This window comes from Canis aureus, chromosome 11 (genome assembly GCF_053574225.1).
Source record: "Canis aureus isolate CA01 chromosome 11, VMU_Caureus_v.1.0, whole genome shotgun sequence".
In the NCBI taxonomy this organism is placed as follows: Eukaryota; Metazoa; Chordata; class Mammalia; order Carnivora; family Canidae; genus Canis; species Canis aureus.
In genome coordinates, this window is record NC_135621.1 from 38,414,984 (window position 1) to 38,438,479 (window position 23,496).

Consider the following 23,496-nt stretch of genomic DNA (forward strand, 5'->3'; position numbering starts at 1 on the left):
GCTGTGTATTTTTCCCATTTAGCATATTGAATATATCATGCCAATTCTTTCTGACCTGCCAGGTCTCTATGGACGGGTTGGCTGCCAGTCTTATGTTATCTACCCCTGTAGCTTAAGGATTTCTCCAGAGCTGCTTCAAAATTTTCTCTTTATCTTTGTAATTTGCAAGTTTCACTATAATATGTTGTGGTGTTGACCTATTTTGATTTTTAAAAAATATTTTATTTATTTATTTATTTTGACAGAGGGAGAGAAAGAGAGTGAGAGAGCGCCCATGCGAGAGAGCACAAGCAGTGGGAGCAGCAAAGGGAGAAAGAGAAGCAGGTTCACCACTGAGCAGGGAGCCTGAAGTGGGTCTCAATCCCAGGACCCTGGGATCATGACCTGAGCCAAAGGCAGATGCTTAACTGACTGAGCCTCCCAGGTGCTCCTATTTTTACTGATTTTGAGGAGTCTCTTGGACTTGAATGCCTGTTTCCTTGCCCAGATTAGGGAAGTTCTCATTAGGGAAGTTCTCAGCTACAATTTGTTCAAATAAGCCTTCTGCCCCCCTTTTCCCACTCTTCTTCTGGAATTCCTATAATATGGATATTATTTCGCTTTATGGAATTGCTGAGTTCCCTAAGTCTACTTTTAGATTTAATAGTTTTCTTTCCCTTTTCTTTTCAGGTTTGTTATTTTCCATAGTTTTATCTTCCATGTCACTGATTGACTGTTCTGCTTCATTTATCCTTGTTCTTACGGCTTCCACTTGGAACTGCATCTTGGATATAGCATTTTTAATTTTGGCCTGGCTAGATTTTTGTTCTTTTATCTCTACATTAACTGATTCTTTGGTGTCTTCTATGTTTTTTTCAAGCCCAGCTAGTTTTCTTATAATCATTGTTTTAAATTCTATTTCAGACATCTTACTTATATCTGTATTGATCAAATCCCTGGCAGTGTGTACTACCTCCTGTTCTTTTCTTAGGGATGACTCTCTTCATCTCATCATTTTGTCCAGGAAGGAAAAAAGAAAGAAAAAGAAACAACAACAACAGATCCTGGGTGTGTTTTGCTCTGCTTGTTAAAAGAAACTAGATTACAAAATAAGAAAGAAAGAAACTATATATATATATATATATATATAATATTATATAATAATATATATATAGTTTCTATACTATATCTATATATATAGATATATATATATAATATAATGAAAAGAAACAAAAATATATAACAAGTATATATAAAAAAGCTTAAAAAATAAGAGATTGAAAAAAGAAAACCGAAAAAATTTAAAAAGATGAAGAATAAAAGTGCAGAGGATGAGAGCTGAAGCTTTGCAGCCCTCTATGATCAGTAAGCTTGGTGAGTTGTTTGTGCTAGTCTTCTGGGGAGGGGCCTGTTGGGCTGGTTCTCAGGTGGTTTTGACCTAGCGGAAATGTGCCTCCAGTGTGCAGAAGCAGAGCTCAGTGTATGTGGCTTCAAATTCCACTAGGGGGCATTGTTTTGCTCCCTGGATGCTTTCAGCATTGACTGGTGGGATGAATATGGCAGATCCCTGCTTTCTAGCCCTGGAACTGAAAATTTGTGCTGCCTACTCTTCATTGAGCCCTCACAGAAGAACAATTAATTCCTCTTGTCTCCAGTTTCCACCAGGACTCTGTGTTCACCCTGGCTGTGTCTGAGCTTTTTTATCTCAAGCACAAGACTAAGTTTCAAAACTCCAAATTTTAAGGACTCATTTGGTGCAGCCTGTGCTGTTCCTCTCAGGGAGGGGAGGCATCTGGCCATGTTTTTGCCTTTTGCTGGACCCCTCCCAGGAAATTTGTTGCAGAACCATGCAGCAGTTCCCAGTTTATGGCACCACAGAGCAGAAAGTTAGCACCTAGACTCACTTTTCAGCTGGCTTCCTTGCTCCTATTCCTGGGAACAGTGCTGCACTCTGGTATCACTCCTTCTTGTGACCCTGGAGATCCTCCAACCACATTGTCACACCTGGGATTCCACCCCACTTCCCTACCTGAGCACCTTTAAGCCAGGCATGTCTCCCATTGTAGCAGACTTCTAGAAGTTCCAATTTTGCACTCCACTGCTTATAATATTTTGCAGTACCTCTTTTTTTTTTTTTTTTTAAATCTTTATTTATTTATGATAGTCACACAGAGAGAGAGAGAGGCAGAGACACAGGCAGAGGGAGAAGCAGGCTCCATGCACCGGGAGCCCGATGTGGGATTCGATCCCGGGTCTCCAGGATCGCGCCCTGGGCCAAAGGCAGGCGCCAAACCGCTGCGCCACCCAGGGATCCCTGCAGTACCTCTTTAAGCAGACTCCTTCCCTTCATATCCTTAGATATATCACCCCGGAGTCAAGTTTCCACATCTCCTACCTTCCAAAAGGTGGTTGCTTTTCTACTTGTAGATTTGCAGTATTTATTTTCTCAGACCTTCAATTGATGTCTCAGGTATTCAGAATGATTTGATAACTATCTAGTTGTATTCAAGAGACCAAACTTAGGGTCCCCATATTCCTCCACCATCATAACTCCTGCACACCTGGAATTGAGTTCTCCATAATTTTTAAGAGTGTGTAGGGATCCTGAAATCAGAAAATGTGGGAAACACGATGTTGACCAAATGTGTAGAGAAATGGAAATATGCTATTGTGGCTTTTTAAGTTTCTCATGACAGAGAATGTGTGGTTACTTTGGTAGTCAATGGATTACTGCTGAAAGGTTTTGAGCAGGAGAATGGCACACTTGGAGCTGCTTTTTAAGAATAACATGAAGTAGACTATAAAATGATTTGGAGAAGGGTGCTTTGGTGGCTCAACTGGTTAAGCATCTTCCTTCAGCTCAGGTCATGATCCCATGGTCCTGGGATTGAGTCCCATGTTGGGCTTCCTGCCCAGCAGGAAGCTTGCTTCTTCCTCTCCTCCCCACTTGCACTCTTTGTCGCTATCTCTGTCTACCTCTCTCAAAATCTTAAAAAAAAAAATGGTTTGGAGAAAGTAAAGGGCTGGAATTACAAGACTGCTCTAAGAATCCAGGCAAATGTACGTGAACTGAAATCTTTATGTCTTCCCCGAAAGAGGCCCTCGTATCCTATACCTGCAGGGCTAAGATGCTGAAAACCGAACCCACGATCTCATCTTGCAAGTTGCTGGATTACAATGCAATGCAATGCAATCATTACAATGCAAACTGAATACCCAGCTTCATAGGCTATCTACTGTTAAAGTGAGGGTATTGACTAGGAAGGAATGGAACTCTGAAAGTTGGAAAGCGGTTGTGTGGGAGGACCCTGGTAGAGTTGGAGACTTTGAGCCCTTAAATTCTGATGACTCTTCTTTCCCAGTAGAATAGCCTCTCTACTTCTGTTTGAGGGATTGGACCTTGCATTGCCTAAGGAAACTGCATTGGCATCCCCTGAGGCAGTTGCCTTGCGAGATACTATTCTCCTTAGGACCCACTCTAGCTCCCTCTGTGCTTCTAGACCTTTGACTAGACTTAAGTTCCAGCAGGCCCTTAAAGTGAGGTGTGACCCATGAGGAGGTGCATTACACTCTCTAAGAACTACTTGAATGTAAGGCTAAGGAGTAATGGTGGAAGGAGAATAAAGTTTAATTAAGCCAAATTCATACACGAGGGCCCACTAAGCAGAGATTTTACATTTACTGCTGCAACTCTAGGGGTTAGGGAGGGCTGCATCTGTCTGGTTGGTTGCCTGAAGCATGACCCAAGAGGTAGACCGCTCTGGGAGAACAGGAAATGCTGGACCTGCATTGGTGGAATATAGAGGAAGACATTTGAAGACTTAGGGAGGACTGAAATGTTAGGGTGGATTTGTCACTTAGGACCTATTCAGTCACACTGGGAGGGTCCAGAAGGCATCCTGTTTACCATAAATGCGAGGAATAAATTTATGAGAAGAGCCCTGGCATCAGAGCTCAGTGACTGTAGATTCCATGTCATTGTGGAAACTGTAGACAGTGAACTAGGGAGCCTAATGCAAGGGGAGTAGTTGGATTCTGGGGTGGTGAGGCCAAGTGGTGGCACTCAACCAGAGACAAGGTGAATGTGGTTGTTACCAATCTATCTATCATAGTAACTAACTCAGGAAACAAAAGGGTGAGCCTGGTCCAGTCATTGCAAAATATCTTTGTCAATGTCTGAAGAAAGTGTGATAAGAAATAAGCATAATGGGTTTCAGTTAGAGATGAGTTAAGCTGTCTTCTCCATTTCCAGTTTTAACCGTTGGTGTCTACAGTTGAGCAAGAAGGCTCACTGACACAATTACCATAAAGGAGAGCTGAGTGCTTAGAATACTCTGACATGTACAGACCAAATGGCATTAGCTAGTTGATTGTGGTATCTCTAGAAGTGAAATGAACAGGTGGCCTGTTAAATTCTCACTTGAACTTTATAAGCAGAAAAGTTCTAGGTCAAATAAACAAAGTCTAACCTCACTCATCAGAACAGAAAGTTAAGGTTCCTCAGTCAATTCAGAGACATGTGTCAGTTTGGAGACCTGGAATCACAGAGTGAAGGAAGGCCAGGTTCTCTTGAGGAGGGACTCTGGTAAACTATCAAACATATACCATTACTCTTTCTCCAGCCTTCCCGAAAGGGACCTATAGCCACTTATTTATCAAGGTAATGATGCATTGGAGAAAAGGAAATAATCAGATCTGTTAGGGACTACTAGACACTGTCCCTGAATTGACACTGATTCCAGGAGACCCTGAATATTACCATGGTCCTCCAGTCAGAGTAGGGGCTTATAGAAATTAGTTGTTTGACAGAGTTCTGTCTCACATCAGTTCTGTGGGTCCTCACACCCATACTGTGATTATTTCCCTCAGTTCTGGTATGCCTAATAGGCATCCTCAGCAGCTGGCAGAATTCATCCTCATGTTCATTCCCTGACTTGTGGAGTGAGGGCTGTTGTGGAAAAGGCCAAGTGGAAGTCACTAGAACTACTTCCACCCAGGAAAATAGTAAACCTAAAGCAATATCACATTCATGGAGACATTGCAGAGATTAATGCTATCTTCAAGGACTAGAAGGATTATTCCCCCCAGGTCCCCAGTCAACTCTCCTATTTGGCTGGTGCTGAAGACAGCTGGAGCTTAGAGCATGATGGTGGATTTAACCAGGTATTAATTCTAATTGTAGCTGCTGTACCAGGTGTTGTGGTTTCCTTACTTGAGCAAATTAACACAGTGCCTGGTACCTGGTATGTGGCTATTGACCATGCAAATACTTTTATCTCCATATTTTATCTTCATAAAAACTACCAGAACATTTGCTTTCAGCTGGCAAGGCTGGCAGTACACCTGCACTGTCCTACTTCTGGGGGATATCAGCTCTCCAGCCCTATGTCATATTTAGTCTACAGGGACCTTGACCACCTTTCCCTTCCACAAGACATCACACTGATCAGTTACATTAGTGATATTATGTTGATTGGACTATTGAGCAAGAACAGCCACTCCTCTAGACATATTGGTAAGACACTTGCATGTCAGAGGGTGGGAAATAAATCCAATAAAAATTCAGTAGCCAGGACGCCTGGGTGGCTCAGCAGTTGCGCATCTGCCTTTGGCTCAGGGTGTGATCCTGGGTCAGGGGATCGAGTCCCGCATTGGGCTCCCTGTGAGGAGCCTGCTTCTCCCCCTGCCTGTATCTCTGCCTCTCTCTCTCAGTCTGTGTCTCTCATGAATGAATAAATAAAATCTTTAAAAAAATTCAGTAGCTTTCTCCTGCTGTGAAATTTCTTTCTTTCTTTTTTTTTTTTCAATTTTTTTTCTGCTGTGAAATTTCTAGAACCCAGTGGTGCAGAGCATGTCGAGAATTCCTTCTAAGGTGAAGGATAAGTTGTTGCCTCTGGACCTTCCCACAACCAAAAAAAAAAAAAAAAAAAAAAAAAAGATGCCTGTGTGCCTCCTTGGATTTGTAGGCAACATATTGCCCATTTGGATGTGCTATTCCAGCCCACTTACTGAGTGACCTGACGAAGCTGCTAGTTCTGAGTGGGGCCCAGGATAAGAGAAGACCCTGAGTTACAGGTCCAGGCTGCTGTGCAAGCTGCTCTGCCACTTGGGCCATGTGATCTGACAGATCCAATGGTGTTTGGAGTGGTAGCGGCAGAAAAGGATGCTTTGGAGCATTTGATGGGCTCCTATAGGTGAATTGTAGGCGTTCGGATTTTGGAGTAAAGACAGTTAATCTCTTCAAATAATCACTCATCTCTTTTTCTTTTGCCTTAGAGGGGGTGGGGAGGGGCAGAAGGAAAGCGAGGAGAATCTTAATAAGCAGGTTCTACACCCAGCATGGAGCCTGAATTGGGTCAATACTTGAGACTGGTAATGGTGGGAAAGCAAAAGTTGCTTTATTCAGGAAGCTGGCAACTTGGGAAGCTGGTAGACTAACATTCCAAAGACCGTCCTCCCTGTGTAGGGGAACCAGTGGAAAGTGTGAGAAATGGGGGAGGGGGCTACATGCAGGAGAAGCTGATGCTCAGCAGCTAATCATTTGTGCTTGCAAGGCTTCCAGATTCCTCTGCTCTGCTAATAATCAAGGCTTCCAGGTGTCTATCAGTAACGCATACCCCATGCAGCTCAACGAGCTGTGTCCTGGCAAGGCAGTCTGGACTCCTCCCCTTGTACGGAGATTCAAGACTCCCAGGTGTCTCTTACTAAGAACCCTGTGGTCATGGTGGCTGTTTTCAAGTGTGGTCAGGCCTTATCTTCTGGATATTCTGGTCCTTTGTTCCTCAAGGCCACGGGTCTGAAGGATCTCAAGGGAGGTAGGATAGTTCTGCTACAAACTATGGGGTTTAGGTCAGCAAGCAAGGACTGCATAGCTTGAAGCAAGGTAATGCTTAAGACTGGTTTGGAGTGCTGTTACAATATGATTCGCCTTCCTTGGATGCACTGCTTCTGCCAAAACTATTATCCATGAACTTATAGAATGCCTTCTGCATCACCAAGGTATTCCACACAGCATTGCTTCTGATCAAGGAGATCATTTCATGGCAAGTGAAGTGAATCTATTCACTGGTCTTACCATTCCTACCATCCTGAAGCAGCTGTCTTGATGGAACTGTGGAATAGCCTTCTGAAGATTCAGTTACAGTGCTAACTGGGTGGCCACATCTTGCAAGGCTGGGGCAAGGTCCCTCAGGAGGCTGTGCATTCTCTGAATCAGCACTCAGCAGATGCTGCTGTTTCTTCCATAGCCAGGATTCATGGGTCCCAGAATCAGAGGGTGGGAATGGGAATAATGGCACCACGGGCTGTTATACCTAGAGACCCACTAGCAAAGTTTTGCTTCATGTTCCTGTAAGTTTATGATCTACGGGTCTAGAGGCCTCAGTCTCAATAGGTGGGATGATTCCACCAGGAGACTCAAAAATGATACCATTGAACTAGAAGTTAAGATTACTTACAGGCTGTATTGGGATTTTCATGCCTCTGAGTCAACAGGTAAAGAAAGTAGTTGCTTTGCTACTACTCCACAACAGAGGTGAGGAAGAGTCTAGAACATGGCACTTCCCTTAGAACACCTCTTACTGTTACTATGTCCTGTGATTAAGGCCTTTGAAAAACTGCAGCAATATAATCCAGAAGTACTACTAATGGACCAGAACCTTCAGGAATGGAAGTTTGGGTCACCCCACCAGGAAAAGAACCACAACCTGTTGAGCCTGCGGAAGGCAAAGAGAATATGGAGTCGAAGAAGGTAGTTAGGAATACCAGCCATGACCACATTGCCAGTTACAGAAATGAAGATGGTAACTGTCATAAGAATTTCCTCCTTATTTTGTTATGAATATATTTGTGTTTATGTACACATATCATGTTTATATTTTCCGTCTCTCATCCCCTTATTCGTAATATAAGCTGTATTGACACCATAATATTTAAGTATTAAATTTATTTCATAACATCTTGGTATTTAAATTATTGGATAGGAGTTTTTGAAGAGAGCAGAATATATTCAAATTTGAATTTCACATTCACAGACGCTAGACCAGAAGGAGCCTTAGATGATTCTCTTGTTTCCACCTCCAACCCAAATGGAAGCATGTCATCTTCAGGCTCTCTCTTGTGATGAATCTCAGCTCCTAATAAATATTTGGGGGGCTCAGTGGTTTCGCACCACCTTCAGCCCAGGGCGTGATCCTGGAGACCCAGGATCGAGTCCCACGTCGGGCTCCCTGCATGGAGCCTGCTTCTGCCTCTGCCTGTGTCTTCGCCTCTCGCTGTGTGTGTCTCTCATGAATAAATAAATAAAATTAAAAAAAAGAAATATTTGTACAGGGATTAGTTGACAGACTAATGTGTAAGCATGCTCTCTTGAGTGTGAGCGAGAAACATGAGTCAGGTGCCTGAGAAATGGAGGACTTCCACTTCTGTCGATTGCCAACATTTATGACACTATTTCGGAAACAAAGCTGAAATCCAAGGTCTTTTATCACCTCAAGGCTCGCTGTATGAAGCTTTGTGTGCAGACTGCTTTATGATTTCAAAGTATTTTTTTTTTCAGCTTTAGACCCTCTTTGACATAACTGCACACCAGCCTGAAGGCTGTTTGTAAAGGAAAATCTTTGGGAGACGGGAACATCTTGCTGGGGTTGATGTGCCAGGCAAACCCTATTGTGAAATCTCGTGGCATGCAGACATTAACAAACGCCCATGCAATCAAATACACTTTAAAACAGTTTCAAATTTTTTCTCTGTAACTCTATCTACCATCTATGTATGTACGTATCTCAATAAGAGGTTTCATTATAAAATTCAATGTGAAGGGGGAAAGTTGAAAAGTTTAAAATTTTTCAGCTTTCTCTCAGAAATTAAGTATTTAATAAGTCTTTAATATGTCCAGAAACTAAAGCGGTATTTTGTCCCTTTAGTTTAGGTGGTGCTCATCCATTTAGGAATTTTGCCATCATCAGACAAATCCTTTCTACTGCTCACTTTCCCTACCCCTCCCGTCCCCTCTCCCTGTTCCTCCAGGCCATCTTCTCTGGCAGCCTTGTCTCAGTCCCCCATTTCAGACTTAACTCTTGACTCTGTCCCCCTGATCACAGTAGGACTTGTATAGTATCTCCCGGGACCCCCTACCCTCTGCCCCATGGAAGGGGACTAGGGTGTGTGCTTAGGTTCCAGGAGGTTCCCACCTGAGTGGCCACACATAATGTGTCAGGGAGCAGCATGTGGGGGAAAAAGAAGAGGGACTTTCACCTGCAGTTGAAGACACTGCCAGCTTGGGTGGCAAAGGCCAAGGCAGGGTTCATAACGCTGAGCTGGCACACCAATCCCACATGTACTGCCACTGGATCCTTCCTCACACTTATCAGCCCCTGTCCTCACCCTGTGTCCCCCCCCCCCCCCCGACTACCCAGTTCCCAGCTTCAGAATGAAGTGTTCCAATTATGTAGAGCTCAAGGTTCTTGGTGACACTGCCCCAGTGGTGTGCTTTTCATTCAGTGGTGGGCTCCTCTTCACTGAAGTTCTCTGGAAATGGAGCAGTGCTCCTGGTGCCCTGCCCAGATTCCCTTGGACTGGCACCACCAGCCTCTGCCTCAGGCTCCAGCTGTGTGTGTCCTTCCTATAGGCCTGGGCCTGCTTCAGAGAAGGAAGTCTGCCCTTGGGCACTGGGGTGGCTTTCCCCAGAAGCTCTCAGAACACAGGAATCTGGGAGCTGACATATCTCAGGGCAGCCACAGGGAAGGACTGAGGGTAGGAAATGAAAGCCCAGCTCCCTGCCCTGCCTCTGGGAGGGGCTCTCCTGGAGCCCCTGAGAATGAGGCTGGGACTGTACAGACTCCCTCCCCATCTTCCTTCCCCACTTTCTACCACTTTCTAATGATCCTCTCCTAGAAACACTTTTGAAATAAGTTACTCGCACAGGAATCCTCATTCCAGGGTCTGCTTTTGGAAACCAACCATAAACAGGGGATACCACAGGCTTCTGGAGAGCCCTGAGAATGCTCTGCCTTGCAAGGCAACCTGTGGTCAATTGTAGCAGGAAATTGCAGCTTTCTGCTGCTTCTGGAAGCAAGGTGGTAACTTGACCACCCATCTTCCTGGGACCTGAGGGGGCAGTGTTGGGACATGTTTTGTGCTGGTGTCCTGGGCTCAGAGCACAGGGTGCCAGGAAGGACACATGAGCTTACTGTTGGGTGTCACAGCCAACCCTGTGCACAGAAGCTCGTATGGGGAGCTTGTCCAGCCCAGCTTTCTGCATATCCCCACTCTTCCCTGCTCCACATTGCTGATCCTGGTGGTGGTCAGGGATGTTCTCCACCTTCCTGGAGCTCAGGAAGGAGCTAGTGGCCTCCTGGTTAAGGCCATGATGGACTGTGGAGTTTTGAGCACGGTGTGGACTTAAACCCTAGCCAGTCAGTCCAGCTTTTTCTGCTAAACTTTGGACTTTAATGTGACCCCCCCTCCCCCGCCATGGCTACTCCTGGGAAACTGGTTAGCCACAAGACCCTGGTAATGCAGGGGTTCACTGGGGTGACCTAATGCATGGAGAGCTATCCATTAGCCACTCTTCTGGCTGGGGACTCTATTCCTGCTACTGCCTGAAATCTGTACTCTGTACTTTAGAATCCTTGCTAGCCTGGTCCATGCCCACCATGGGTCCTGACTCTGCCCATCTGCCTGCTTCTAGAACCTGCAACATGTGTACTGCTTCTCAGAGGGACATCCAGATAGGGTTGGCAGAGCAGACCCCACCTCAGGACCGGGCATCCCTACTGACCTGAGCCCTCCTTGGACTTACATGGCTGGAAGTACTACCCTCACAAGTCTCAAATGGAGGTAGGCCCCCACCCTGGTTGCACACACTCCTAACAGGAGGTGCCTCTTCCTGTTCTTTGGGCAGCCGAAGGAGAAGCTCAAGTTCCAAATATAGGAGCCTGAGTCTTCACAAATATGGCTCTTCAGGATGCTTCCAGATTCTTTCACACAAGGTCCTGGCTCAGCTGATGCAGACGCAGAAACTCAGCTCAGAGACTCCGTAGTCGATGATATTTCAGGCTTTCTTTGTAGGTCCCTTCTTCTTTGTTGATGTTTTTGCCACAACCTTTTTAAATAGGAAAGCCCTCTCAGCTCCTGGGCACACAAGACTAATACGAATTTGACTCAACCGCCATAGTTTTCTAACCCCCATGACCCAAGACCAACAACCCAGAGGGAAGAGAGGAGGAGGGCACTGACAATAAGGGGATGGGTTGTTTTCCACTTAAGAGTAAACCTCTCAAGGGCAGGCCGGGTGGCTCAAGCGGTTTAGCACCACCTTCAGCCCAGGGCCTGATCCTGGAGACCCGGGATCGAGTCCCACATCGGGCTCCCTGCATGGAGCCTGCTTCTCCCTCTGCCTGTGTCTCTGCCTCTCTCTCTCTCTCTCTGTATCTCTCATGAATTAAAAAAAAAAAAAAAAGAGTCAACCTCTCAGAAGAAAGCTAGTCATCAGATTTTGGCTTGGAGGAACTTGAGTTTATACTGGTGAACCTGCACAGGTGTATCACCAATGAGATGCGGAAGGGACAGGAGGTGTGTAGATGCAGGATGGGGAGCTGGGCCTGTCCCCGAGGCCAGGCAGTGGGCCAATCGCACAGCGAAGCTAGCAAGCGGGTCCGGGATTCCGAATTCAGTGACCGCCTGATTGAACTTCGCCTCCCACCCAGCACGCGGAGCAGGACCGGAGCTAAGGCGCGCCACGGCCAGGTGCGGGCGGTTACCCGGCCCAGGGCCAGGCCAGTCCGGAGGTCGGGGCGGCCCTTGCGCTGCCCGCGTCGGCCCCGCGCGGTGGACCACCTCGGTTCGGTCCCCAGGGCCGTCGGGCAGGGCCTTCGGCGGCAGCGGACGGTCTGCTGCCCCAGTCCTTCCCTTGCTAAAGGACTCTGCTCAGTTTCGCAGCCCTCCCCTGGCCCTGTCGGTTATCAGATGTGGGTGTGGGGGGCGAGGGGACCCCAGGCTAGCTGCTAGCCGCTCTGCCTTCAGCGCCCGCATCACCGCTTGTCGCAGGGACAGAGCGGAGACCGGAGAGTCCGCCTCGCTCCCTGCAGACAGCCCCGCCGTCCGTGCACGGCCCCGAGCTCCAGGTCCCGGGAGCCCGCTGCGGCGCGGCTGGGGAGGCCGGCTGGGGCGGCTTGGGGAGGCTGGGCCTCACCCCAGGTGAGGTCACTGGACCCTGTGAACTGATCCTTGGATTCTCGTTCTGAAGCTTCAGGGTTCCAAATCCAATCCTATTTCCCAATGCTGTGTGCTCTCCAAGGGCATGGCTTTAAAGTCCCTTAGCCACGAACATTTACAACGTGTGATCTTGCACGGCTGTGGTATACACAGGAGTGTGTATGTGTAAACGCGTAATTAGAATAAAACTTATTTTAAATGTATCCACGTGGTTCACTTCAAGTCTTTCCTCAGAGCACCTCAACACTGCACGGATACTGCATGGGATTGCCATGTGGTTCGTGATTTTCATGCTTACCTTAGAAAGCAGAATGGTGGAAGAATGCAAATGGCCTTCTTTGTTCTTGGGTGGACTTGCTACTTTCCTGTATCTTATGATTAGGTGGTGCACCCACTTGCACAAGCTGCACCTTCCCACCATTCTTTTAAAATAACACGCTGATCTTTGTGCTACTTGTGTAAATGACTCCACACACTTCCTTGAGACAAGTTTTATTATTTTAAACTTTCATTTGCTTTTTATTTATTTGAGAGAGAGCATGGAGGGAGAGTGAGAGGGAAAAGCAAAATCCCTGCTGAGCAGCCAGATATGGGTCTTGACCCCAGGAGCATGAGATCAGGACCTGAGCCTAAGGCGGCCGCTCAACCTACTGAGCCACCCAGATGCCCCTTGCGACTGGTTTTAATGAAAGGAAAAGAAAAAGAAGCAGAATATGATTATATGTGTGCCTGAATAATTTGGTGGTCCTGACAATTTTGCTAGGAGCCTCTTTTTAAGAAGCATCAAATGTGATCCTTCCAGAGATGTGGTAGTTAAGATTTTCTTAAAGTGCGTGTGGTGCTTGTATTTTGTTTTATTTGGGGGACGGGAGGCCAATTTAAGGATTTGTCCCCTTTGTCTCTAAGAAGCCCATCTGAAATATAAGTTGTTTTCTGCCTTCCAGCCTTGAGTTGGCCTCAGAAGTAAACTGTTTCTTGTTTGTCCTGTGCTGCTCATCACTCATACCCACTCTCGCTTTTCTCTTTGGTCTTGAGACCATAGCCAACTTGAGACCACCTGAATCAAGCACAGCTCACTAGCACCATCTGTGCCTCATAACCTAGTACTTCCAAGAGCTGGGTCATCCTCTGTCTCATTCTTGATGGTTAGGGATAAACTCTGGTTCTCCCTATATATTCTTCCTAGTGTTCACTTCTCTTCCTCTGCTTCTCATTCACTTTCTTTCTCTTAGGTTGATGTTCCACTTTTATTTCTCTCTTTTCATGAGTTCTGCATCTGGGCAGTCAGGCTATTGTGAGCTAGTGATGAGATTATGCCATGTGTCTTTTGCATCCCACCATCCCTTCACATGGTCATATCAGGAACCTCACAGCACCGGAGGGAACAAGAGAGATGGGGTGGAATCACTATCAACTTGAAACTTACAAAATGAGCAGGTCTCAAGTAAAAGAGACTGAGGCAAAGAAGACAATGACTCCTGGCCAGAAGTCCTATTTGCAGAAGACAGGGGCTTTTAAATATTTAGGGAGATGGTAAAAAGTACTCTGGATTCCTTGTTTTATAGTTCTGCCCTTGAATTTACTACCACATGAGACAGAGTGTAGCAGTCAGGGATCATAATCTTTCTTTACCCTGCATCGCTGTATGGTGCCCAGGTTAGTGCAACACAATAAAGAGGTGTCTATGCAAATGATCACATAATATAATTTTAAATTTCTACCCAGATTTTGATTTCATCAAACATCTACCCAGGATCTGATTACATTTGGATGAAGTATATTATAGTGGCATAGAATCTATGGATAGTGTAGGAAGGCTCAGGATTGGAGGACAGGTATGGTAGTTTTAAGCATTCTTGATTATGAGGCTCAAATGTCTAAAATCTAGGAAGGAGGTCGTGACTGATGGATTCCCCTGTTGTTCTCAGATCTCTGTACGGAAGGTCAGGGTAGTCCCTGCCATCTTCTTCTGGTAGTCCTTGTCAAATTCTTCATTCTGGGCCACAGTGAAATGGTTCTTCCAGTCCCCAGGCATCCCTAAAACAAGGCAAAGTCTCAGGAGTTGCCAGAAGAGTACAGGGAGGAGGGAGCACGCATCCTTGGAGCCAGCACAAGAATGGGGGGGAAAAAAGGAAGTTTGCCTCTGAAAAATTATGCAGTAGTGTCATTGAAAGGAATGAATAATGGGGCATGAGACATTACTGAAAAATCTAAGCAGATCATGGGTACTACAGAGTCCAAGCTGGCATTTGAGAATATAAATCTTACCTTTCCTCATAAAAGGGGAAATAGATTGGTCCATGAGGTTGGTAGGCAAAGTGGTATAGTTGGCCATCGGATTTTGCTTCATTATATCAAAGGAGGTGTGATAGATGATTTTATTCAGAATTTCTTCTGGCATTTCTTTCTCCAGGAACTTCAAAATCTTCTGAATTTCCCGCCTTGGATCCTGTATGCAGATCAGTTATACAAAGCAAATAATTTTGGATTTTCAGGATATTCTGTTTGGACCAATAGTATTTGAGAGGAATGAATTAAGGAATCAGTTCAAATATATTCAACAACTATCCCTCAGGTGATGACTATGTGCAAGGCACTATACCATCCCAGGTGCTGCCATGACACAAAGTTGAAAGCCATTCCTTCCCTTAGGAGGCTCACCCTGCAACAGGGAGATGGATATAAGCATAACTAACAGCAAAACGTGTTGCTTGCACACAGAGAGTGCCATGAGATTTGTTGAAAAGAACAATTGTAAAAAAAAAAAAAAGAAGAAGAAAGAAAAGAACAATGATGACTCCTGGTAGAGATCAGGAAAAGTTGTATAAAGGACGGAAAAATGTTGCTGGTGAAGTACGGTATGACACTCTCGTATTTGAGCTATAAAAGATGGCAAAAGAGCCTGTGAGTTTGGTAGGAGGCTAGTAAGGGGATGAATACAAAGATCTTAAGTTGACCCAGAAATACAAATTCTTATGCACTGGTTCTTTCTGTTGAAAGAGTTGCAGAAAAGGAGCTATAGCTTTTTTTTTTTCTTTTTCCTTTTTCCTTTTCTTTTTTTTTTTTTTTAAGATTTATTTACTCATTTGAGAGAGAGAGAGCAGGGGGAAGGACAGAGGGGGAGAATCCTCAAGCAGTCGACTGAGTGTGGAACTAGACATGGGGCTCAATTCCATGACCCATGAGATTATGACCTGAGCTGAAACCAAAAGTTGAACACTCAACCCACTGAGCCACCCACGTGCCCCAAGGAGTTACACTTTTGATTAGATTCCTCGGCATTGGCATCATAAGTAGTTTATAATTATAGGACACTATTTGCTGGGGTTATGAGAGTGAATTTGTCATGCTTCTCATCCAATGACTTGAAAAGGAGAAATCGGTCAGCCCAGGTGGCTCAGTGGTTTAGCGCTGCCTACAGCTCGGGGTATGATCCTGGAGACCCGGGATCCAGTGCCATGTCGGGCTCCCTGCATAGAGCCTGCTTTTCCCCCTGCCTGTGTCCCTGCCTCTCTCTCTCTCTCTCTCTCTCTCTGTGTCTCTCATGAATAAGTAAATAAAATCTTAAAAAAGAAAAGAAAAGGAGAAATCTGTCCTCTGTCCCAATATGCGGGACCAATCCTGCCAACATTTATATGCATTAAACTTCATTTGTGATGTGGGTCTGGGGTGTGGAATGGGGAGAAGGAAACTCTCCCTGAGTATTCTCCGAACACAACTAGGCACTTTGCAAATGTGATCTCATAAATCCTTATAGTATTTTGTGAGATACAAAATGAGATGATACCCATTTCACAGGTGAAGACATGTGGTTCATGAGTGTCAGGATTCATTAGACTATAAAGGCATGTGACATTTCCTGAGGAAGAAGGATCTTCTGGAAGTTGTGAACTGAAGCAAAGAAGATTGAGAAGAGCAGAAAAGTAGTTAGAACTTTTGAGTATAAAACTGAGTTGGGAAGAGTGTCATGGAGAGAAAGGACTTGCACTGAAGGTTCTTCTATGGGCAAGTCCACACATCAGGGTCCCATATGTGGTTTGCTTCACTGGAGAACATAGTGGGTCTAATGGAGAATGTGCTGCACTTCACCTCCTTTATGTCCTCATAGAAGAGGTAGAGAATAGGATGCTGGTCTTTCGCATTCCACCATCCCTTCACATGGTCATACCAGGAACCCCACAGCACTGGAGGGAACAAGGAGAAAGGGGGAATCAATATCAACTTGAAACTTACAAAATGAGCATGGATATCTCAAGTAAAAGGGACAAAGAAGACACAGACCCTGGCCAGAAGTCCTATTTGCAGAAGACAAGGACTTTTTAATATTTAGGGAGATGATAAAAAGTATCCTGGATTCCTTGGTTTATATTTCTGCCCTTGAATGTACTACCACATGAGATAGTGTGTAGTGGCCAGGGCTCATGAGGTTTCTTTCCCCGGTATCACTGCATTGTGTCTAGGTTAGTGTTATGCAATACTATCTCCTTGTGGGCTGATTTTCATTCTTAAAAATCTATAATTACCAGATATTTGGACATCTTTACTCTCTATAATGGTGACCAGGAAGAAGAGAGGTGCACTGGGTATTTTTTGTTGGCCCTTCACCTTCTTCCACCCCATGAGGTTGACCTCTAGGGACTATGTCCACGGGCTCTTTTTTTTTTTTTTTTTTTTTTTTAATTGGAGTTCAATTTGCCAACATATAGCATAATACCCAGTGCTCATCCTGCCAAGTGCCCCCCTCAGTGCCTGTCAATGGGCTCTTTTGTGCTCAGGCTTCCACCTGGGATTTGCCAGTAGAAGGCACTGAGAGGCTTTTGGAGGCAGGAGTGAGAAGGGTGTGTTTATATCCCTGATGCCCTTCCTATTGGCTCACTAGGGGAGAGTGGTGGACTCTCCCCTATTGAAGGCCTCAGCTACTGTTAAGGGACTCTGTCCTTTCTCAGGACGCAATGGCTCCCTGTTGGTGCTCACCACAGAATGCTGCACTGTCACTTGTTCATTTCCTTAAACTCTGCCCATAGCTTTCTAAAGAGTCTCTTAGCTAAATTCTCCCCAAATGATCCAGTTTGAATGTGCCATCCACATCCTCCCATGACCTTGATGACCATGATCATTCAACAAAAACCTTTCCTTTCTGATGTCAGTGGTGAACAAGGAAATGTGAAGAATAAATGAGGAAACATGAACCCATAATTTCCTTTTACTCACATTTTCCAGCTTTGAATGCCTCAATATACTCCTCCCATGTACCAGGGTGAGGTACCAGTTTACACATTCTTGAGAAATGGTAGTAGGATACCAGACAGTCCTTTGCATTTCTAGCCACATAGATAATCTGAAATCAGCCAGCAAGGGAATTGAGACAGACAGAAAACAAGACAGAGAAATACTTTTGCTCAGTGCACAGGACCGCGTTATTAGAAGAATCTTAGATTATCCCATATGAGTAACTGAACATGCATGCATTTTCTATGAGCAGGAGGATCACATCTTTCAGCTTGCTTAGCCAGAGTTCCACTGTATATGTATGGTCTGAGATAATGATTAGGAGCATGCCCCACCCCCCTCAAAAGTATCCTGGTTTGCATGATAAATACTATAGTCCCCTTAACACTGATATTCCTAGAGGCTAAGGAGGCCAACTGTGGTATTTTCCAGTGTATGAAGGATAGGTCCTTCTTGGCTTGCATTAAGCAAGGAGTCTAGCTAGGTTATTGCATGGGGGAGCTAAAGTTTAGTCTCCTAGCTGACTAGTCTAGTCTTCTCTACATACAATGAGCTGCAGCCTTACAGATGAATGATTGCTCCTACTTTTCATTTGTGGCAAGATTGTAGGATTTTTGAGGGCAGTGCTAAGTCTCTCTTTGGAGCTGCTTGTGACGATTCTTCTCATTGGAAAATCAGGGAGGTGGTCTGGCTGGGGAGAGCTGACCCCTTGGCTTCTTGTCCTGCAGTTCCCTTTCTCCCATTCACTGCCCAGACTTCCATGCCCACCTGTGCTGCTATGTGCATTCTCAGCAGAGCTGGGGAGGAAGGGCACATAAAGGGTTTCTCAAGCATTTTCCTAAGTCTCACTACTGAACAGAATTTCTGTGTCCAACAGAACCACTCACCCAGTAACATTTTCCTCTCAGGCAATCAACCCAGGCTCTGGCTTTTCTGACTGCCTTTCCACAGACTGCTGCCTTGGAGCAGGAACTGGGACTGTTTCTCTGCCTCTTTTTCTATTGTTCAATTTTTCTCTGATATTTATGAGAGCATATAGGGAACCAAAAAATGTGACACAGTTGCACCATCTTGTCATAATGTAAATGTATTTCTTAATGCTTGTGTTGGTTATTGGCTTTTTGTAAGGCTGAGTAATTGTGAAGGGGCAGTCTGGCTAGACAGGGAACATATTCAGTGTGCTCGTGGTGGGAGTGAGATGACCCAGGGTGACCTAACGTCCAATACACCTTCTGCTGATCCATCTGTGTGAGTCCTCTGTGGCAGCTGTAACAAATTCCTACAGGTGTAGTGGCTTAAAAAACAATAAGAAATTTATTCTCCTATGGTTCTGGGATTTCACTAGATTTCATTAGGCTCAGGTCAAGCTGTTGGCAGGGCTAGTCCCCTTTGGTGAGGTTAGGGGAGAATATCTTCCCTTGCAATTGCTAGCATCTGGAGGCCACCTGCATTCCTCGGGTTTTGACTCAATCCCTGGCTTCATTTGTCACATCTACGTCTTCCTTTTATCCTCTTGCCTCCCTTTTATAAGGATCATTGTGTTGATATTTAGGGTCCAGGATAATCTTCTCATCTCATGATCTTCAGCTTAATCACATCTGCAAAGCCCATTTTACCATATAAGGTAGCAGTCACAGTTTCTGATGATTAGGACATGGATATCTTTAGGGGATGGTTATTTAGCTTACCACTGCATCATAAAATGAAAATCTTGGGCTAAACTCTCTAATGTTACTTCCTACTCAATCCACAGTTCTGTGTAGATAAAAAGAGGTGCTGTCATTGAGATTTTTACATTTTTAAGAGGCCTGGTTTTACAAAAAGAAGATGCTAGTGTGATGACTAACAATATGTTATTGTGTATTCTGACATTGAGTCCACAATATCATTTGGTAATAGTATTGCTTCTTGAGCAGCAACAGTCACATATGAGTGAAGTTATCTATCTGTGTGACTAAAGCAGGAAGTTTTCACAAGTCAAGGTGACCTGGGTATAATCTCAGGGAAGCAGATCTAGGAATGGGATAGTGGGGCCCCTGGGTGGCACAGTGGTGATCCCGGGGTCCTGGAATTGAGTCCTACTCTTCCCTCTGCCTATGCCTCTGCCTCTCTCTCTCATGAATAAATAAATAAAATCTTTTTAAAAAAAGTAATGGGATAGCGCTTTGATATGTGGAATCCTATTCAATTGTATTGTACCTTGCTTGGAGATGGGCAAGATGGAGAGCTGGTGACTCAGAGAAGTCCAGAAAAAAAGAGAGTCAAAAGCAATCACTTGCACTGTGTATCTGAGCACTGCACAGAGGAGAGAGTATCTTGGCTAACAGACGACTCTTAACGGTTTCAGTGATAAGGGTTCAGTCCGGGTTTTCTTTCTTTCTTTTTCTTTCTTTCTTTCTTTCTTTCTTTCTTTCTTTCTTTCTTTCTTTCTTTGTCTTTCTTTTTTAAAAATATTTTATTTACATTGAATTTGCCAACATATAGTATAATACCCAGTGCTCATCCCATCAAGTGCCCTCCTTAGCATCCATTCAGTCTGGGTTTCTAAAATACCTTGCTCCCAGAGAGAAGACATGTCTAGCTGATACAAGCTAGATACATTTGATTTGATTTGCTAGATGGCTACACTTTTTGTGGCAAGTGTATAAATCAATATTTGATTTACATTCTATAGTTCATTGACTTTAAGACTCACCAATGAAGCAGTTATCAAAAAGAAATACTGGTATATTCGATGTACATTCCACATTGAACCCAAATTTGGAAGTGTCAAAATAAATGGAAATTTTTGAAAATGGAGAGCACAGAGGTGTAAAAGTTCCTGGGAGTTTGCTCCATGAGATATGCTCTAAGGGTTGCCAATGTAATATCATGGTCTTATGGTTGTCCATCCACCTTTGTCTTGCTCTACCTTTCCCTCCACAGGTTTTACCTAAATAAATTCTCTTCCTTGGCCTTGGCTTTTTCCTTCTTAGATGATTTGAACTAATATGATCGCCTTCTTCAGGAAATGTGTCTTTGTTTCACCACTTGCTCTCTTTTGGCTGTGGCTTAATCAGCAACCAACTAGAATGATTTTGTCTGAAAACCTTCTAGCATGTACCCAGAAATAATATTTGGAAGGAAAGCTGGATCCAGCATGCAGTATGTGGGAATATGGGAGTAATGTCACCCTCTGCCCTATACCTCCATTGGTTATTGATTTTTCAATATCTTTGATTGTTTCCACCTCTATGGAGACATTGTCTGTCCATACTGACCAAAACTGGGTTTGAAAAGTTGGCTTTTCATACCTTTGAATTTTCTTTCCAGAAGGAAGGTGGCAGCAACTGAACAGGCAGGTGAGTCTTCATAGTTCTAGGAGAAGGCATTTTCTTGGCCAACTCCAGACCTGGGAAAGAAGGCCACACCATTTAGCTAAACACTTTTCAGCAGCTCTATGAATTCAATATTATTATTTTGTTAAATATCTGTAATGAGATTTACCAAATAGTTGCCTCTGCCTAAAATTATGGCTTATATGTTTAAATGCTCCCCACCTAATGACACCTTTACTGTCCATTCAGCTAGAGGAAAGCACTAATAAGATACTAGAAACCATGCAGGCAACGATACTTTCCTTATTTGCTGGTTATTGGTTGTACTTGTGTGGGAGGATAAAGATGTGCTGGGAGGTCTGAGGCTGCTGACCCCAATAATTACTTGGATATTTGTCCTTTGGGGCTTTTCTGTTTCTTCAATGGGAAGTAGATAAAGGCAGCTGGAAAAAAGCTGGCATCCCTCTTAAGGGAGGAGGGCTATTGGCCAGTTCTACAAGGCTAACAGTTCCATGGGAATAGCTTCAGTCTTTCTTTTAACCTTTACAGACCAATAGCAATGCCACCAGTCAAACACCAGCACTGTGCTCTGTGCTGGCATATATTTTCAGATGAAAAATTGAGCCTTACAGTGATCAAGAAATTTCTTCAAGTTAGTAAATGTGATAGCCAGGACTGGAAATCTGTTAGACTGTGGGTGTGGAAAGCTATAGAGGGGGAGGCTTAACAGACTTTGTGGAAAGCAGCAGAGAGGCAAGGGATAATTAGATAACAGATAAAATCTTCCTTGGAAACAGAATGCCCAATGCTGAATGTTAAAATACCAAATGCAGGCTGGGATTTGGCCACACAGCACCAGATTTGGGGAAGGGCTCACAAGGGAGGCAGAGTGGCAGCCTTGGTTGAAGAAGCACAACATCTGGTGGAGAATCAGATATATAGAGAAGGGGAAGCACCCCTAGAGACCCAGCAGTGACGGGAAAGAAGGAAGTATGAGGAAGAAAATTAAAAATCCTGCAGAAGTGAAAGAAACGGCATGCTAATTCCTTCTCCCTGCCCACCACTACACCACCTGTAAGCAAAACTGCACGGCAGAGGACAGCTCAGAGAAAAGAGTGTGTTTCAAACTAGGAACTAGGGCAATGAAATTAATAAAAACAGAAAAAAGTAGATCTCATGAATACAAAACTGCTATAAAAACCAGGAAAGGCAAATCAAGACCTTTAACCTGATGAAAATGCTACCCTCAAACCCAGTTACAAACCTAAACAAAATTGTAACGTGACACTCCAAACTTAATTAAATATCCCAAACAAACATTTGGAAATATGAACAAATAACTCAGAAATATGAAAATTAGGAACCAAAATAGATGTCTCACCCCCTCCCCCCAAAAAGAGAAAAAGGGGACAATTGAAGAGATTCAATGGAAATCAGGAGAAAAATATAAGAAAAAAGACACAGTAACATAAGAAGTGAGGATTAAATCATAAGGTTGACAATGAAGGATAGTTTTGAAAGAAAATTTAATATAAGTTGTTGGAAAAAAAGAAAGAGACAACCAGGAGACAGGCAGTGAGGAAATAAATAAGTAAAAAGGGTCAGAGAGAAGGTGTTTGAGTTGGAAGACAGGCACAGCAGCTCTAACTTGGACATAAACTGCAGTCCTGAGAAGAAAATGAAAACAGTGAAATAGAAGTAATATTTAAACCTGTAACCTGAAAAAGCTTTCTGGAAAAGAAGACTTGAATTTGCCTCTGTCGAGATTTTGGCTAAACTACTCCATAATATTGCTACCCTGTCATCCATTCTGTGTGGCTAGGTGACCTGCAGGGGCTTTGAGCTGACCTTGCCCCTCCTGCCAGCTCATGCCCAGGGGCACAACAGCCTGCAGAAACTCCCCAATATCCCTGGGATCAACAGTCTCCTTGCTTCCCAGGACCTTTCCCTTGAGCACTCCCTTAGATAAGACCCCTGCAGAGTTTACTTAACCCTGCTCCTTTTGGTTTGAATTGACCAATCTGGATTTAGCCCAGGAACCCCAAAGTTTTCCTTCTGTGGACCCTAATAAGGGCATGTGTCCCAGGTCCTGTCTCTCTGCCTGCATCCTGTCTTCATCTTTCTGTTTGGCCCCTTGAGGCATGCCCTGTGCTTCCCCCAAGACCTGGGAGTAGTAAACCTCTCTATTTCAATTCCCTGTGGTCTTTTCTTGAACTGAGGCTCACCAGCCCACCTGGGGCTCTACTTAACAAATGTTAGCTTAACAAAGTCACAGTTGGCTTCACAAGCAGGGTAAGACTGAGTCAGTTTCCCTTTGATAATGAGAAATGCATTTTAGCTGCAAATGGCTTATCAACTGGCTTTCTCAGGTGGTAGGAGTCCATTGCCTACTGGACTTTGTGCACTGCTTTGTGCTATTGCATACGTCCATTCAGAGAGGCTGCTTGAAGTTCCCATCCCAAAAGTACAAGCTCCCCCAAAAGCAATCAGAGTTCTATCAAACCTCAAGAGTATTGCTAATTGCATGTAGATGTGTTTTCCTTTCATTAATGCCCAGGGGGTACACACTTGCTAAGTATTAGACTTTGAGTGTGATTCTCAGCTCTTAGCACAGACCCACTTGCTTACTGTTAGGGACAACTGGCTAAGAATTTCGCAAGGTCTGTTGCTCTTAGTTAATAGAGGGGAACATGTGAGTTGTAAACCTTGCCCAAGTGTGGGACCAGATAGAGACGCAGTGCCCCTAAGAGGAGAT

At 44.4% G+C, this 23,496-nt stretch overlaps 1 protein-coding gene across 2 annotated transcripts in view; it reads right to left on the minus strand.

Annotated features, from left to right (window-relative positions):
- Positions 1-12,671: 12,671 nt before the first annotated feature.
- LOC144323900 (sulfotransferase 1C1-like) overlaps positions 12,672-23,496 on the minus strand; it is a 37,964-nt gene continuing 27,139 nt past the window's right edge. For both annotated transcript variants that reach the window (XM_077914868.1, XM_077914869.1), the window contains exons 4-8: positions 20,718-20,815; positions 17,407-17,533; positions 16,285-16,379; positions 14,464-14,644; positions 12,672-14,232 (exon numbers count right to left, since the gene is read on the minus strand). In XM_077914868.1, the coding sequence (XP_077770994.1) occupies positions 14,120-14,232; positions 14,464-14,644; positions 16,285-16,379; positions 17,407-17,533; positions 20,718-20,815 (614 nt within the window). In that variant the 3' untranslated portion in view covers positions 12,672-14,119. The remainder of the gene's footprint in view (positions 14,233-14,463; positions 14,645-16,284; positions 16,380-17,406; positions 17,534-20,717; positions 20,816-23,496) is intronic.